Raw genomic sequence first — 18,777 nt, 5'->3', positions numbered from 1 at the left:
AAACTGCATATATAAAATATGACACACTCGGCATAACTGCACATACACTGACCTCATATTAAACTATATATAAAACCACTGTAAGACTAACATATAAAGAGGAGTCCTTACTGTAGGCTGATTGTGGCAACCACTGCAACACCAGCTAAAAATACATTAAATTCAGTTTTTCCTTTTAAAGAGCTGCCGGTGGTGACTCTTTGGTTCGACTCTGAATCACTTCATTTCCTTTAAAAAGGGAGGGGAAAAAAGCACATCACCTTTGCTCTGATAAAGATTTGGTGGTAATTATAGCAATTACAACAAGGTCCACCTGCCAAGTTTTTGCCTCTGTGTAAAACCTCAATAGACCTGAAATGAACAATCAATGTGTGATTTTAACTGCAAAATTACATGTTTATTTTAGGTGGTACTTTTACAAAGAAGAGGAAGAATTACACAAAGGATTATGTTTTAACATTCTTCAGTTAGTGATTTTCCAAAGTCTTTGCCTTCTTGTTTGTGGATCTACATAATGAGAGTTTCAATATGAGCAGCTACAAAACAAATTCAGCTCAAAGAATTACCTTCTATCCTTTCATTTGTTAGAAAAGATGAAAGAAACAGGCCACACCTGGCTGCAATTTATTTTTGCTAAACCTCTTGAATTAAAGCTGAAAGTCTGCACTTCAATCACATCTTGATTGCTTCGTTTCAAATCCACTGCTGTGGTGCACAAAGGAAAAAAAAAATATTAAAATTCAGTTTAGATGCTGTAAATGCTTTAATAAAAGTTCTGTTACCGTTTCAGACAAAAATCAGTCTCAGCATGAAGTTTACGTCTATATTCACACTCATTCAATTTTTATAACTCCAGATGACTGTACAATAAAAACACAGGATAAATACTGTTTTAAAAAAGGATGTGAAGAAAATCTGTCATTCTGCAGGAACTATGGTATTTTTCTATACTTTAAAACCAGAGCGCTGTACATACGACAGGTCTTCCTCAGTGCCATGGTTGGCAGTTTGGCTAACATGCAAAGAAATGCAGCAGTGTCCCACATTTCCTGCCAGAAAAACTAACAAAACAGGACTGTGGCATAAAAAATGTTTGCTCCAGTGGTCAGTGAGTTCTTATTAACCTACAATAACTGACATTTTTGGACACAACATTGACATTTGGAGTGGCATTTCCAACAGCCTGACAATCTTATAGCTTTCCCCTGCGGGGCCCCTTAGCCATTGAGTATAGGTACATATATGAGGAGCGTGGGGGGGGTGTAGAGCGTTTATGTACTGCCGTTGCCAAAAATACAAAAAACAACAACAACAACAGAGTGTTGAGAGTGAATCAGAAAAGCTGCTGGAAGCGAAGAGAGCTGCAGATGCAGGAGGTCTCTCATTCACACTAAACTCAGTCAGTAGATACATTAAAGTAAAAAACAAGACATCTTTAGCCATTTAAGTGTTAAACGATGAGGTTTTATTCTCATTTAGTTCTTTTTAATAGAAGAGCAATCGTTTCATTAGACACATTTGAGCACAGTCTTTGTGAAGCAATTACATTTATGAAATGCTTTGGTTATTTTCTACATGATTCATTAGGCACAGGTTAGCAAGGACCGACTGTAGCCAGGTGTAAATAACCAGGTGCTCTGAATTACAGTTTCTCCTCATGATGGCTGAGAATAAAGACGTTTTATTTCAGACTCTTTGAAACTTGATTAGTGACACCTCAGAATTAATTCTCAGGGTCACTTTGTGTGTTTCCCTCGAGTGGAAAAGTATGTAAACACACACACACACACACACACACACACACACACACACACACACACACACACAGAAGGAGAAGGCGAGCTTGTAGGTTGGTCAGTTCTTGAAGTCATTTGATTGGCTGGCTGAGGAGCTCACAGCTTGGCGTAGTCCTTCAGGATAACCTCCAGCTTCTGACTCAGCATGATGTTCCCTCTAACCTTCAGCTTGCCAGAGAAGAAGGCCTAACAAAGAAAACAACAAAGAAACACTTGAGCATTTTTTTTTCTTCCCAAAGAGCCACAGTCTCTTCTGTTTAGGAGCCGGCTGGCTGTTAATCGTTTTCAAGAACAAAGAGAGAGCAAAATGGGCCAAGACGCCTGCAGCTAACACCAACAAGGTCTCGGACAAAAGGGAATCTTTGGCTACCGGTTCTCTGGCAGCAGAACAATCAAAGAATATTATATTATTCATATCCACAAGGTACGGAGCCAAGCGTGCAGCAGAGAAGCGCCTTCACTGGGAAAAACTGAACCACTGCCAACTTGTACCGCTTTCCACAGATAAGATTTAAAAAAAAAAAAAAAAAAAAATCAATCACATGATGGGGTTATGATGACCCTGCAATGACAGCGGTGTCCCTTTCAACCCCATCGACTAATCTTCCTCCAGCTGCTCCTTTTCATCATGAGGGAGAGTGGAAAAGCAGCACCCAGCCCGATGACACTCTTTGTTAAGAGCGTGCACATGCGCTCCTCAGATCAATATCAGGCGCTCCGGGAAGCATATAAATTCTTTACAGTAGCCACATCCCATCTGTCATCGCCAGTGACAGATGGGAAGTACTGCCGATTGATTAGAGCTTTCTGATCTGATAGATCATTGCATTCATTATTTTTTTAAAAATCTGACATGACGAGATCAGGGAGGTAGTCGTTACAGACTGAAGGGCTCCTCGAAGGCACTTTCCCTTTAATTACAATGTACTAGAAGTGATTTTAACATCCCAAAGAAGACGTGATTTAAAATATGAGGCTTTTTTTTAAAAACAAAACCACTTGGTCATAAAAGGATTTCTGCAGGTTTTTGTAAACTTTAACTAAAATATTTACCAGTGTGAGCACAGAAGCTTTAAAGAGCATGAAGCAGGTGAGTCACTGTGCAGAATTTTAAAAAAATAAATAAAAACAAGGTCATTCTTCACACAGCAACTAATTAACGTTGTTTTATTACGACTCAACAGTCACCTTCTGAGGGTTGAGCTTCCCCTGCACCACCTCCATGAAGTCTTCGTCCGACACAGTCATGGTCACATCCGCCTTTCCGCCGTAAGGCCCTTTGTGCAATGACCCGCTGCCGCTCTTCAGATCAATGGCTAAAGGAAAACGGCACAGAAGAAAAAAGCTAAATCAAAATCAAAGCTTCAAAATTGACCTGAACGGCTTATTTAACCCGTGACCTGTGTCTTAACCTTCGTTTCATGGGTGCGCGTGGGAGCCAATCATATGATTTTTTTTTTGAGAAAAGAAAGGAGGAGGAAGACAGTCGAGCACAAATTTACTACGGGACACTCCAGTGAGCAGCAGCACAATCAATTTTATGCTGACAGGAGGTTTGCGGCCTTGTAAATCCATCACAAAAATCACTCCCAACCCTCTCTGGGGAAATTTAAATGTGTGAACTCCGAACCACCCGAGCAACATGAGCAGCAGCCTTTGTCAGATATGTTTAGCAGACCAATTACAACACAATAAATCTGCCTGGAATACTTGAACCAACTTCCAAAAGTTGCATGTAAAAGGTTCAAATCTTTATTATTTCTTATTCTTTACTCATGTGCTCCCTTAAGAGTTGTCTAGCGCACCATCTCCCCCCATCTCCCCCCAGCCCTCTGCATGACCTTCTTCACTACATCCATTCATCTTCTGAGGTCTTCCTCTTTTCGTCCTCCCTGGCAGCTCCATATTTACTCCTCTGCACACATCCAAACCATCTCAGCCTTTCATCTCTTACTTTGTCTCTAGCTGTACCTCTGATGCACTCATTTCTAGTCTTCTCCATCCTGCTTACAAAAATGTTAACATCTGCAACTCCGCCTCCTGTCTTTCTGTCAGAGACACTGTGTCCAAACCATACATCATAGCAGGTCTCACTATCATCTTAGAAACCTTCCCTTTCACTCCTCCAGTCACAAATCACCCCTGATACTTGTCTCCACCCACTCCACTCTCATCTTCAGCCCTCTTCTGCACTGTCTGTTGCTTTGCAAGGTTGACCTCAGGTATTTAAACTCTCGCTGTTACACCTTTCCTTACAGACTTTTATTCCTCCACCTCTCCACGCCCTCTTCGATTTCCTTCCGTGTCTCACTGCAGATCACAGTGTAATCTGCAAAAATACTCCACGGGATGTTTGTAGTATTTATTTATTCCACATAAAAGTCAGGACCTTCTAAATATGATACAACCACCGCGCTGCATCAGACGACCTTTGGTGCAACAGATCCACTGGCAAAGCAATCAGACAGCCCCTAGAAAAGGAATGGTATTGCACAGCTGCATGGTGCCCGGCTGTGAGCACACACTTCATTTAAGGATCTGTGCTCGCCATTGTGCAACTGTCATGATGAAGGTCGTTTTGTAGAACACTGGAACTTGACACTATAGTACAATCCCATCCAGCTCTCCTCATGATCTCTCCTCCACTAGACAGAAAGCCTTGAGGCGGCACATGTAGATGTTGCTACCCTGGAGGAGCTGGACTACCTGTGCTACCTGATATTAAACTGACTCTATGTTATACTGATGATCAAATGTAGTTACCTGAACTAAAGTTATATTTTTATTCTCAAAGCATTCAGTAGACTTACTCCACTGTGCCGCTTTCTTCCCATCTTTCGTTATCTCCCAGCCGAACACAGCGTTCACCTTCTTGACCAGCTCTGAGCCCACGTCTTTGATACGACGGCCGATCTCTGCAAACACCAGCTCACTCTGAAGGCCACCTCCCTGCACGAATAAGTAGAAATGACATTAAAAGCTCATGTCCATTCTCATTTTCAGGATCCATTATCGTGATATGTCCCAAGTACAAATTCATTTTGTCCAAATTACCTACAAATACGAAAAAAGACATCAGGTGCTCTAGGACAGAGTTAGGTAAAATTGAATGGAGTATTTTCCGACTGATGTACCTGAGAGAGATTTTCTGGAGATGCTCCTGAGGCTCCGTGCAAATCCACATAGGCTCCTGCCAGCACGACTGCATCGGTCTCCTTCACCTGGATGAGAGAGACTGGAGCTGAAACTTCACTGTAGTGTAACATTTACCCATTCATCCCTAAAATTGTTCTGATTGTATCCAAGCCAAACTTAAAGACACTCACTTTGCACTGGATGTGAACTCTGTTGCCTTCCTTCCACATCTCAGTCTGCAGTGACTGACCCGGCATCACCGGCTTCACAAAGCGAACCTGAGGAGCAAAGGCGGGCGGTTAAGGAGAGCGAGGGTGGCGGATCTGCAGATACAGGTTTCTGAGATGGTAGCCATATTAACTCTTCACTTCTCACTCCTTTTTGCACACAAGCTTCCATCACAAAAAAAATATTTCCAAAGCATAAAAGGAATTTCACATCAAAAAGCTTAAAGGCCTTGTGACAGAAATCAGGAGATGAAACCATAAAACAGTGTCAACGGTATTGCAGAGATAAAAAAAAAAAAAAAAAAAAGGAAGTAAGCTTCAGTGACACATCATTACAGCAGAGCCGTGCTGTGATGGAAATAAGGTGGGAGCAATCTGACACAGAATTAGATTATAAAATGTTGCGTTAATGTGAATCAGTCCATTACTGAAGTGTGAGACGTCATGGGAATGAATAAGAGAATATTAAACTATTGTCACGCTGTCGGGTGCAACGGATGACGTTAACCTGGAAAGCAATTTGTCTAAAGAAGCTGACGCAGCTGCACAAGTGGCCAAAATTAAACGCTGTCTAACATCTCGGTAAAGTTTCCGACCATGAAGATGATACTTTATGGCAGAATATTAATTTTGCAGGTCTACTTTTGCATTTTTATTGAGGTTATTCTGTCTCTGGAATATTAAACTTCAATCTCAATCAAAGATGATCGAAATCAAATGATTTTTTCCTTCGTCTAAAGAAAGCCTCTCTGCGCACAGTCTGAATGACAGGTTCAGATGATATCTGTCAGTAATTGTCTGTTAGAGAAAACCATCTAGACAGAGGGTGGACCAGAGTAACGAACCACTCATCAGCTCTTTTCACCCTCAAAATCAAAGAGGAACCACTAACGTAAGACATTCTCTGAAATCACGAAAGTAGTCTTCGCATGAACTCGAAAGCCTCATTCGCAGGATCACACAGTTTAAAATCGCAGGTTACGCTCACCTTGATGGCCTTGAACCTGGAGGGGTCGTTGTCGGCGAACTGCTTGAGGACGTGTCTTGCAGCGAAGCCGAACGAACACAGGCCATGCAGGATGGGAGCTTTGAAGCCTGACCAGAGAGCACGTCGAGTACAGCATGTCACGTTTAAATAAGACCAAAATGCATTCAAAATACCAGACAAAGATTAAGTCCTAAGCAAAATTAAAAAAACAAAAACAAAAAAAAAAACCCAACATGTTAGACTCTAACCTCCCATAGCAGCAAAGCTGGGGTCTATATGAAGAGGGTTCCAGTCTCCACTCAGGCGATACAAGGCAGCCTGTGACCACAGGGGAAACAGAAATTGTTTAGATCTATATCTAATTCATAAACCCCTGAACTTCTCATGCACAGATCTTGGATGAAATTAAATTATCATGAAGGCAATGGAAGAGATACCTAAAATAGGAATATCTTTGAAGTAATACAGTCACAGCCCTTTAAAGTGCTTAAGGGATTTAGTTTTAAATTCCTCTTCTTTTTTTCCCCTGCATCACACAGTCAGCACACCCCCCCCCCTCCCCAAACACTTCTGCCTCTCTGAAAAACTTCACGTTTATTTCAGACCCACACGATATCACCCATATATTATAAATGCAGCTAATTTATTGTGCGGCAAAACCCACACAGACTCACTCACTTGGTCTCTTGTGGTTGAATCGATCACAACAGCATCTGGTGAGCGTTTAGGAGGAGGAACAGGAGGCTGGAAGCAGCACAAAACAAACACTTGACATGTGATAACATTTTTATTTATTTATTTATTCATTTTACATTTTCTTATACTGTCCCTTTAGTAAAACAGCTTGTATACAGAAAACTTACTTTGGCTTTCTCAGAGCTTCTCTTTCCTCCGAAGCCTCCAGCACCGACAACAAACACCGAAAACTGGTTGTAGCACACCAGCTCGTTGCCACTGTAGGTATTCACTGCAGGAAGCACAATTTCTTGCAGTTAATGACAAATATCAGAGCCAGAGAGAGCATTCATGTCCTTTTACTTAAGGGAAAGCAAATCCACAATGATCTTCTACTACTACTACACTTTATGTTAAAGCCCTACATGCAAAATCTTACTTCTGCAATGAATTGCACATAAAAAAATAAAATACAACCTTTTATTATTTCATAACTCAGTAGTTTCAGTCTTTTCCTCTGCATACAAACACACACACACACGCCTTAAGATTCTCCAAATCTATAAACTATATTGCATACCGTAGATACCTTACAATTAGAAATATTGTTCTTCTTAACTATTTTCGCAGTCTCTCACAGCAGAGAACCACTCCCAGCCCCTACTGTAAACGTACTGTGCTGGAAATAATTACATATAGGTCATATAATAGTATCACAAGGTGCTGCACATCCAAGAGCTGAATCTCCAGCTCCACCACATGCCTAAGAATGTGGAGGTCATGAAATTATTGACATGTTCAAGAAATCAGTTTTAGATGATGTGAGCTTTGCTGCATTATCCTGCTGGAAGCAGACATCAGGAGATGACGACACTCTGGTTATAAAAAGATGGACATGCTCAACAACAATCCTCAGGTAGGCCAAGTCGTTTAAATGTTGCCCAGTTGTTGCCAAGTGTGACAAGAAAACATCCCCACACCATTATACTACCACCAGCCTGAACTGATGATACACCCTAGATTGGATTCATGCTTTTATGTTGTTTACACCAAATTCTGATCCAACAGTCTGAATGTGGCTAAAGAAATCGACACTCAGACCAGGCAACCTTTTGCTGGTCAATTTTGGTGAACCTGTGCAAGCCTCAGATTCCTGCTCTTTGCCAGAGTGGCACTCAACACTCGAGTGTTGTGCATTCAGAGATGCTTTTCTGCATACCTCCGATTTTAACAAATGGTTCCTTGTGTTAACGTTTCTCTTCCATCAGCTTGAAGCGGTCTGGCCATTATCTGACATCAGCAAGACACTTTTGTCCAGATAACGGACACTCCCTGCATAGTTTCTCTTGTGAGATGTGTGAAAAAAACCCAGCAGATCAATAGATCTGAATGTTCAACTAACGTCCAGCAAAACAGTCCCAGAAGACTTTTTATGTTTTGAAGTGAGATGTCTTTGAGATTCAGAAAGCTAAACTCATCCTTGTGCAGTACACGATTTCTACGCAGTGAGAAACTTATTAAAACATTTAAACAAACATCCCTAGTGTGGCAAAGACACTGAACGATGGTGAATTCAACATACTTACACATATCATTACCTGTAATAATAAACAGACGGGGGTAAAAACAAACCAGCCAGACACAAGCCAGAGCAGGAGGAAGCGCACGAATAACCGCATGGAAGCCGAATGAAGAGGAACAATTAGCAGCTATCAGAAGGAATCAAATCCTCTTCATAGTCGACGCGCTGCCTGATTAATTTAATTAAGTCAATTCAAAACATAACAGGCACAGAGACAAACAAAGCTGTTTGTATGAGACATGACTGTGACAGGCCATCTTACTGAAATGACTTTATCCTAACAGAAGCTGACTGGTTTTGTGTGCATGAAGACGTTTCTGTGAAGACTCCAGGGAACCTTGTGTCCCATGCTATTTGTTTTAAGTTCGATTAATTATAAATCAGAGTTGCTCTAACATCCTCCATCTCTATGGACTTGTCCAACAAAAATAAGAGCCGCTCTCAGTCCCTTATTTCAGTCCCTGCAGACACAGACTGTAAATTAACTCGTGTTAATTCAGCCTTAGAGGCGACTCTCAGGAAGAAACACATTAAAGTGGTAAAAACAAATGAATATGGAATAAATACTGTAAATGATATCACCTGCTTGGCCTATATGGCAAAAGAAAAAAAGAAACCTTACCATCCAGGAGGATGACGGCTCCAGATCCTTTATCCAACACGTCTGCTATCGTGGCCTCAGAGGTAAGTTTACCTGAAAATGTATTTTATTTATTTATTTATTTATTTATTTAATCCAAGCCCTGCAAACTATTACCTCTCTAGTTTTAAGTCAAAGTATCTGACATAAGGTCAATTAATACTTTGTAAACATACAAACTCTAAAAGCCTTGAGACAAATCTCTAAACCTCTCTGTAGCATGTGCTGGATCCTCAATTCTCCAATTACAGATTAGTCAGTCAGAAAGTTAATCTGCAGTAGGTTAATTACTAAAGTCAATTTTCAAGCCAAAACACCAAGACTCACAAGGGTGTGCTACTTCTCCTTGTCTTAAATAATGGATAACTAAATAGAGTTTTGGGTGTTACAACCAGAAAAAACACCATCTGGTTTCAAATAAGTATTTTTAATGATCACTTTGTACAAAGCAAGGACATGTCGGCTACTGTGAGAAACTCTGAGGCATTCATCTTTAAGAAAAACAAAAGCCGTTCTCTGTAATGGTAACGCATGAGGCAGAGCTGGGCTCCTCACAATCCTATTAGTCCTGTTATAGGACACGTGCAAAATGCATCAATGCTTTTGAGGTAACCTCGGTCATATCAGAGTTTAGATTTCTAGACTCATTATAAAAAAAAAAATGAGACTGAAAATACCCATCCATGTAAATACACCTAAACTTGTCCCTTGCTGTATGTAATGTGTTATCCACTGCAGTGTGATTTAGGCTAAAGTGACACAAAAAGGCTCTAAAAGTGCTTTTAATAAGCAGAAATGTTTAAACGCTAAAAGAAATAAATGTTTGGAGTCGATATTCAATTCTAAATCACAACAACGCCGGCTGCTCCCTCATTTTTCACAGTGGCTGGATCCACATGTTTGATTTGGCACCGATTTTATGCTGGATGCTGATGCAACACTCCTATTTATCAGGCTTGAGACTGGCAGTGGGAGTACACTAGCTTCTGAGCCCCCAAGGCTGGCTGTGTTTCCTCCCAGTCTAAAACCAGGGATCTTGCTTGTGAAAAGCAAATGTGTCAACCAGTACACCATGGAGCCACAAGGAAGCGCTATATAAAATACTTTAGTTATAATCTCAGTAAGTTAATTTTTCCAGTCTTTTATGGGTTCAGTGGGCAGATTGACACGTTTTGTTTTCACGTTTCATGAAGTTTTTAACCAAACTTTGTAGATTCCATGTCTGGACAACCTTGAGCTTTGCTTGTGCGTTTTACATCAAACAAACATTTGCAGGCATGGCCAAAATAACTGAATCTAATAATATCTTGTAATGAGACTGTAACAACTGTAAAAGCTACAGAATGCACACATCTGGCCTACGGCAAAATGCCTCACATGATCAGAAATGCCAAGTTGTAAAAAAACAAAAACCGTACACAACTTTCACGCTCTGTCTCTTATGCGCTTTCAGCTACAAACATGCTCCCAACCCTCGGCAGGTCAAAGCTCCACGCCGCTGCCAGCTTCGAGAGCTGCAAGCCAGCTGCAAGGACAGAGAGCCCGCCATCGCAGCTGTGAGCAAGTCCTGCAAGAAGGCAGCAGCTGCAGCTGCCAGAGTCAGCAGCTGTAAACAAGCTGCTTCATCTCCCAGAATTTCTCCAGCAATTAAAAAAAAAACAATTCTTTCTGCAGAATTATCAGAGGGAAAATACCTGAAGTTGGCAGAGGTTTGTAAAGCTCCAAGTACTGCTCCCCATGCAACACCTAGAAAACAAACAAACAAAAAGAAAAACGAATATATCAGTTGCGACATATAATTATAAGAGGCATAAAGCCTCAGTTACTGTTTTAAGCAAGACTTTGTAAAGTGTTATAACAGGGTGCTTTTTTCCCCGCTCTTTAATGCCAGCTTGTGCTTCCTCGTATTTCCTCTCCTCCCAATACTCAGAAACTGTCACTGCCCCGCCCCCTCTCTCTACCATGATCTTTTAAATCCATGAACTTGCCTTGAGGAAACTAGAGAGGAAGCTTCTGGAGGAACTAAGAGCTTTTATAATCAAGTGGCGTGATGCATAAACTCCTCACCTCCGTGTGACAGTTGATTCTTACGGCGCTTACTTTGTAGTGTTTGTGCATATGGATCAACAGATAATAAAACAGAACACAGTCAGACGGCGAGATGCAAACAATGTGCCATCACCCCGGGTGTGAAAACACATTTGAATATATGGGATAACTTAACGCTAATGTGTTGAAGCGTCTCACAAAGTTTGTTTTTAAAACATACACACGTTTGTCGACAGCTATGTGGTGCGTTATTGTGCAAACAATGCAAAGAAAGAACAAACGCCAGTGATTGGTGCTGCTAATAGGACGAAGATGATAAATCATCAGCTCCATTAACAAAGTTAGGAATCTAAATATATAAAAGGCCAGGTGATTAAGCTGTTTGGCGCATCACAGCTAACTGACATCGCTTAAGACTGATGTTGGGGTGTTAAGCATTTCTCATTCGGCAGCTCCGGCTTATCCATCCTTGTATCGCTCCCTCACGCTCTTGCTGCAAAGATGCGACAAAGAGATGCAAGCGTAACCGCCGATGGGATGCATTAGCATAATTAAAAGCATCCCGTACGATATGAACATGTACGTACAACAACAACAAAAGTCAAACTCAGCTGCACACAAGGACAAATACAGACACAGCAGACATCAACATGCACGTTTTCTAACCTGGGTAAAATCTATGTTGAGTCCAGGGACTGAGCTCAGACCACCATCCATCATAGCTGCCTGGGAGGGAATGACCCCGAAGGTGGGGAGGCAGCTGAAGTCCGGATGGCCTTCATACAGGAACCTACATTAAAATGCAAGTGTTAGTGCTCAGTGAAACAGCATACCTCTGTAGGAATAGGTTGCTGACAGATAAAAATAACAGCACAGATGGCTGCACAGGCGTTTCAGCGTGGATGGAATCCAGCGCATTCTTCCCCCTCCATGCAGGTCAAGGTAACAGTAATGATTGAAGCCATGATTAGCATTATTTTCTGTCCAGTTTCATGTAATTTGCCTTTTTACAACTACTGAGGAAACTACAGTCAATAACACAAACACATGCAGAATCACACCTCAGATGGTCTGGGTCCTTGGTGGACATGCCGACACCCAGCGCATACAGGATACACTGGGTGTGGTTGAAGCTGAAAGTGGTTGGAGGAAGTTTTTGTCCCACTGCTTTAGTCTGAGAAGAGAAAGAAGAGAAAACAGAAAGGGGATTAAAACAAAAAAAGGTGTAATTTAAAGAAAGAAAACAAGTTGCATCACAAAAATCACACCATAATGGTTTAGCCTCACAGCTACTCGGTAAGAAGGATCAAGCAAACATTTAGAGTGAATGCGTCAGTGTCAGTACACCATGTAATGGAACTACAGACACACATGTATTTTTTAGGACGCTGAAATGAACACGATCATTTAAGAAAACACTGAGGAGCAGATGAAATGCCGGCTTATGAGAAGATCTGTTGCTTCGCTTCAGGTGCCGGTGATAAATCTTTAAATGCACCCCTCCCTCTTTCAAAAATTTATTCAATCTGACAACAATTAGGCTGCAGACATCCAGTGTAAACAAGTGAGTGCATATCTTCCAAAGTTAGAAGGAAATTTGTTAGAAAGACTTTTTTTTGTTATCACCCTCGGCTGTTGTTAAGCAGTGAGTCGCTGTCTAGAGTAACACAAAGAAATTTTGCAGTTAATCGTTACTGTGGATCGTTTCCTCTTCGCTCATCTGACTCTGACTTGATTAGATTTAATCACCCATCACATTACAAGCGCATTAAAGAGTTTATCATCAGGTCTGAAAAAGAGGTGTCCACACCAAAGCCTGACTGCTGTCTTAAAAGATTTTGCTGAACTTATTCTTTAATATACAAGAACCACGTAGAAAACAAAAAAGTATGCATAAATGCTAATAAAATATTACAAAAGGAGACCGCATCAGAAGATATAAAAAGATTCTCCCCAGATGATCACATATTTGATTTGGCTGTGATCTGTGAGGGAGGTAGTTTGAGGACTCGTGGGACCTCAGAGTTGAAAGGAATCAGCAGTTCAGAAATGTACTCCTGTGTCGCACCAGGCAGAGCTTTGTGAGCGATCAGCACAATCAGTCCAAAACAATCCTGGTCTTGAACGGTGGCCAGCGCAGGGAGGCCAGAAATTGAGCCATGTTAAATTTGTGCTTGCACTTCTCTTAACGAGCAGCCGGAAAATGAACCGAAACTCCTGAACACGCCATCGCAGTAATCGCAGTCACAAATGTCTTTTAAAGGCCTCAGCGGTATTGTAAATATTTTAAAGCCCTCGTTAATTCCTGGGTGAGGTTGGTAGGAGGTTGTTACTGGTAGAAGTTTTATGAATATAGCATATCTGAATAATTTTCTCCGGCCTGACTGAAACTCATCATGAAACCACCAAAAGAAGAAATATCTTTTGAAAGGATGGTGCAAAAAATAAATAATTTTTTCAGAATTTTAAGGCCTTGATAAAAATGCCATTTCTCAATCCTAGAAACTGAGGTCTGATTAAATAAATATTTTATTTGTCAGCATAATATTGTCAAATTTAAATATGCTTGAGTGCATCCTATAAACTCAAAACTGCTTAAAAATGTATTTTTAACTGAAGGATAAAACATATTCCAGGAAAAGCATGAAGGTCCTCGGGGTTCTCAGAAGCAGCTTTCTGTGTAATATGAATGTTGTTTATCATTGTACTGAAGCACTAGTACGCGACACGTAAGAGCACCAACTGTATTAAGTGTCTGACTCAAACAGAGCAGGAAAGGGGGTGAAACGGTCCCGCCGACTCCTTCATGTTAGCAAGTATTATTAAGACATACAAGAAATCCAGTTAAAGCGCACTATAAATATACATCTCTGGCAACATTACAGTCACAGCAGTACTGCAGTTACTCATTTGTCATGTTTACAGCCACTGTGCTGTAAATAAGACAGCTATTGTTCGAAACAATATTGCTTGGCAGAATGGTGCGATTCACACTCTGCATAATATCACCTCTCAGCTGATCGAAAGACATCATAAAACCTGGCCTCTGGAGAGCAGTTTTTAATTAAAACTGCATTTAAATGCAGATGTGGGGAATTGTGTGTTTTCAGACCAATTCCAGCTTCCCAGTACTTGGGAATATTATTAGTGCCTGCTCTCCTGCATGCACACGGCGAGATTAAAGCTGCAGTTGAGGAGCGGGGATAAAAAGCAGTAGTGGCTTGTGTAGGAGTAAGTCAAGTTAGTCAGTTACTTGAGTGAGATGATATGGGAGAGGGGGGAAAAAAAAAAAAAAAAAAAAAAAAAGGTTTAAAGCAAAAGGATAGCTTTGTTATCCGGTCTATCTTCACTCATTTACTGTCTGCTCCACACTGCAGATCTATGTTTTTGTTTCTCTTCTTTCCATCTATTATTCAGTGTACAAATATGTAACTTCAAATTAAGCTTGCTATATTAATTATTGCTTTTCCAATGAAGAGTCAGACTGGTGATAAAATTTTAATTGTTACTCAGTTGATCAAAACACATGATACACAGTACTCTGTTAATTCTGTTTGATAAATCCATAACAACTGTTTCACCTCCACCTGAAACTGATGCACATTTTAAGTCATGATTGAGATTTTTGCATTTGTCCTATTGTTTTTTCAGATATTTTTGTTAGTCATGCAAAACCATGTTGCTAAATATATCAATATAACACTAAAGTTACACGAATAATAAAGCGCACTTTATGGGCATTTTTATAATACTTGTACTCCTTATATTAAAACTATTGTTGCCAATTTCTGATAAAGTACACCAACCTAAAACTAAAGGAGTACTTGCAGTTGCTTCATTATTCCCCAAGCAGTTATCAGCAGATGGATCCACATATTTGGGTTGGCACAGACTTTTCACTCTTCCTGGCACAATCCTCACATTTATCCCAGATTGGGACCGGCACTAGGAGTTCACTACCTTGTGACAGTTTTTTTTTCCTTCCCTACACTTAGCTTTTTATGTATTAAAGGAGAAGGAGGATAATGTGATCATCCCAGGCACACAACTGCTGTTGTCTCAAGACGAGAGGATTTAAAACAAGAGTATGAATGTAACTAAGACTGAATGGCAGCCATGAAATATGAATATATGAAATACCTTGATATCCACCTTGCATGTGGAGAGAGGTCAATACAATACCAAGAAAGTCACATGTGTGTCTTGGGTGACACATGCACCCAGCAATCATCAAAATTCCTACAATAACTCTGGCGGTCAACCAGAATTCATATACCCTTAGTTACAGTTTTAACTCTTGTTTCATTCCATTGTTCCTGACTGCAAGAGACGGCATGAAATACCCGGATGACCCATACCCACAAAGTCAGAGGGGATCTCCACTCACCACAAGCTCAGACTGCAGGGAAAAGGGGTGGGGGGTGGGGGGTAGCCATATTACCCCTGTAGAAGCAGGCAAAGAAGGAAGCCCAACCAACAGCGGCACAGAATTTGGAAACCTCAAAGTCTTTAAGCTCCTGAAGTGGTATCAACAACCGAGTGTGAAAGGAGTTCCCTTCCTGTGCCCATAACGGACAAAGAATGCATCCGTTATAGAACTCAGCATTCGTGCCAATCTACAGTCTTACAGCCTGAAAAGGGCAAAGTTGACATTATAACACAGGTCCTCTGCCCCCTCTCTGAGTGCCAAAGGCAGACAAAATAATAGGTATGACAGGTGGACAGCATTCTGGAAAGAAAAGAAGTGATGAGCAACAAAGCAATCCCACGCCCATTAGGATGACAACACAAACAGTCCATGGCAGCAGACAGGACATGAAGTTCAGTTACATGCTTTGTTGATGCAACAGTGAGAAGAAAGGCAGTCTTACCAGATAACCATCTCTGGTAACTCCCCTTGAGGGGTTCAAAGGATGGAGAAGACGAAGCTTCCAGAACAATTGTGTTTTCCATGAAGGAAGTGACAGCATGTTGTGGCCAAAGGCAAAGAGCACCATTCAGAAAATGACCCACCAGAGGATGACACCCAACATAACAATTATCCACCACAACATGATGGGCTGAGACAGGCGCGACATACACTTGGATAGTTAAGACTGAGAGCCGGTGGTTCAGTAACATTTGGAAATACAAGCTTAGAGCACTGCTAAGGGACCACATGTTGATCTTTACATCAGCTGGAAATGAGCTTTCACCTATTGGTAATACAATACCCTAACTGATGATGCCCAATTATTTAATATGGTCTGGGCCCGGGTTTCCTCACAAGAACTCAAAGGTTTGCCCAGCCCTTGAGTGACCATACATATAGATGAAGGGGATCTGAGTGTGGAAGAAAAAACACACCCCTGCAGCCGAGATAGGACATCAAAACTCAGTGGGATCACTGGGAACCAAACCCTCCCTGGTCAGTATGTATCCCTCTATCCTGTGAAGCGCATGAGCAAAGGAAGCAAGAGAAGACATACAGCAGGCAATCTGGCCAGGGGTGTGCCAGTGTGTGCTCTGGTAGCCTAGTTGGTTTTAAGGGAGAGAAGAACAGTAGATTGCTTTGGAAATGTTGAGACACCAAACAGGTCGACTGTCACACCGCCATATATCCTTTCACTGGGACAGGGCTTCTAGCAGCACGCCTGCAGCCTCATTGTGCACGCCTGTTAAAAAGCCAGATACCTCATCAGGTTGCTTGCACCACTTAGCTCACATATGTAATTTTGACAGCATTACGTCTTCATCCCTGTGCATGTGTGCGATGGATATCCAGTTATTTCATACAGTCTCTTGCAGTCAGATAGAATGAAACAGATCAGGGCTGCACTATGGCCTAATATAAGATAACTAAAGACTATTGAGTTTTGAATAAGGCCAACCTACTTTAGTAAAAAGTGCAAGAACAAAAATATATGGCTCACACAATAAACATAATAAATACATTTCAATATAATAGAGTTCTATTTCTGTCTGCTTTATGGAAGCGTTAGAAAGATTAACCTTGAAACCTGGAGTTTGAATTGCATTATGAAAAAAAAGGTGCTTTCTTTTCTTTTTCACCCCATTTAGAAAACAACATAGAAACACGTCTCTGTATGAACCAAGATATTTCAATGACACTACCATAATTACTACTGTCGAATGAACATGGCACTAAACTAGAATAAAAACCTCTATATTTTAACCTTGCTATGCCTCTGGTATATTGCTTTGCCTACATAAATGTTACAACAAATAATATTTTGGGCTATCAGACCTGTATACAGATTGAGCTCCATGGCATGCCAGCAATACAGAAGCAGCACAGCTGATAACTTAAGCAGTGTGTGTACCTCTTAGCATGACAAGGACAAAGGCACAAATGCAACTAGCAGAGCATGTTTGGGCAGAACTACACACAGACACACACAAACGTCAGCCGAGGACACGGTTGTGATGTTTGTCTTGAGGCTACAGTGTGACTCTGTTCCAAATCTCCTAACCAGGGAGCCACAAAAGCTCAGAGAGCCACAGCAGAGAGGACAGTGATACACAAGAGTGAGTATACCTCATTTCACATTTAGGCACTGAATCATGATATTATTGAACCTGGCTAGTAAGTGCTGTTAATGACTCACAGGATTTAAAAGAACAGTTTGCAAAAAAAAGGTAATTTTGAGAAGGCAAATCAATAAAACACCAAGAAACAAAATGTGCAACCATAAGACACAGCAGAAGAAAAAATTATTTAGCCAAGGCAGCTAGTAATACTGACATTATCTTTGACTTGTACAATTTATTGTCGTTAGAGCCTACAACTGGGTGAAAGTATGGATATACACTAGACAGGCCTGTTGCAGGCCTATTTATCTTATTTCATACTTGTGCATGAAAGTTTTGTTGCTGTTGTTTAACATAGTTTTGAAATCTTGTTTTTTATAAAACATTTTATGTGTAAAATGAGAAAAAAATCAAACAAAATCTGATTCTAAAATATACAAACATTCCACAAGTGCTCATATTTCTTTATTGTTTTTAGACATTTGATTCCATTATACAAATGTTTCACTGTCAGCTTTTTTTTTTTTTTTTTAATTTCTACATGAATCCATTGTGGCCATTTACTGAAAACCCCAAATATTGTCCAGAAATGTATAGGCATGCATTTGGTGTACACTGTAACCACTGAACCATTAAAACACCCTCACTGTGCATCATCTAGCACCTAATATTACAATTAGGAATTCCACTATTCCATGAATAGTGGAATTGTAAAGCACTTTGAGGGTTTCGAAAAGCGCTATATAAATGCAATCCATTATTATTATTAATAATATTCTTAAGCAATGCATTACCTAACCAATGCACAACGGCAACACAATTCAAAATAAGTTTATAAATATTTGTGCAAAAAGAGAATTCGGTTTGAGTAGCATTTTGGACATCTGTTGGTCAGTTTAACTACTGCATACTACACGCAGCTCAATGCAAGCTCAATTTGGCCATTTGTGTGGAGAACCATGTTGGGATGCAGCACTACTTGCAGCTTGGTGTTTTTTTTAGGAACTCAGCCATGTTTGAGCTGTAACAAGTTCCCTTTTCTGAGCTTCAGTAACAGGAAACACAGTAAAGTAAAGGAGAACATATCCAGGGATTCATCGCTGCTCTGTGGTGCTCCAACAGCTTAGGAACTTTACATTTTAAAAGCTAGTTTG

General features: G+C 40.7%; 1 protein-coding gene across 1 annotated transcript in view; it reads right to left on the bottom strand.

Moving 5' to 3' along the window:
- Positions 1-1,442: 1,442 nt before the first annotated feature.
- Positions 1,443-18,777, bottom strand: part of hsd17b4 (hydroxysteroid (17-beta) dehydrogenase 4) — a 33,109-nt gene continuing 15,774 nt past the window's right edge. Inside the window, exons 13-25 of the mRNA XM_086314798.1 lie at positions 12,154-12,266; positions 11,759-11,882; positions 10,738-10,789; positions 9,026-9,097; positions 7,010-7,113; positions 6,825-6,890; positions 6,395-6,464; positions 6,147-6,253; positions 5,123-5,209; positions 4,931-5,017; positions 4,607-4,745; positions 2,985-3,112; positions 1,443-1,982 (exon numbers count right to left, since the gene is read on the bottom strand). Of these exons, the coding sequence (XP_086170924.1) occupies positions 1,893-1,982; positions 2,985-3,112; positions 4,607-4,745; positions 4,931-5,017; positions 5,123-5,209; positions 6,147-6,253; positions 6,395-6,464; positions 6,825-6,890; positions 7,010-7,113; positions 9,026-9,097; positions 10,738-10,789; positions 11,759-11,882; positions 12,154-12,266 (1,239 nt within the window). The 3' untranslated portion in view covers positions 1,443-1,892. The remainder of the gene's footprint in view (positions 1,983-2,984; positions 3,113-4,606; positions 4,746-4,930; positions 5,018-5,122; positions 5,210-6,146; positions 6,254-6,394; positions 6,465-6,824; positions 6,891-7,009; positions 7,114-9,025; positions 9,098-10,737; positions 10,790-11,758; positions 11,883-12,153; positions 12,267-18,777) is intronic.

This window comes from Aulonocara sp. 'chitande type north' Nkhata Bay, linkage group LG12, assembly GCF_057382095.1.
Source record: "Aulonocara sp. 'chitande type north' Nkhata Bay isolate Kocher_YH1m ecotype deep benthic linkage group LG12, A_spYH_male_GT1.1, whole genome shotgun sequence".
NCBI classification, from domain to species: domain Eukaryota; kingdom Metazoa; phylum Chordata; class Actinopteri; order Cichliformes; family Cichlidae; genus Aulonocara; species Aulonocara sp. 'chitande type north' Nkhata Bay.
Note: the sequence above shows the minus strand (reverse complement) of the source record. Positions and strands in the feature narration are given on the sequence as shown.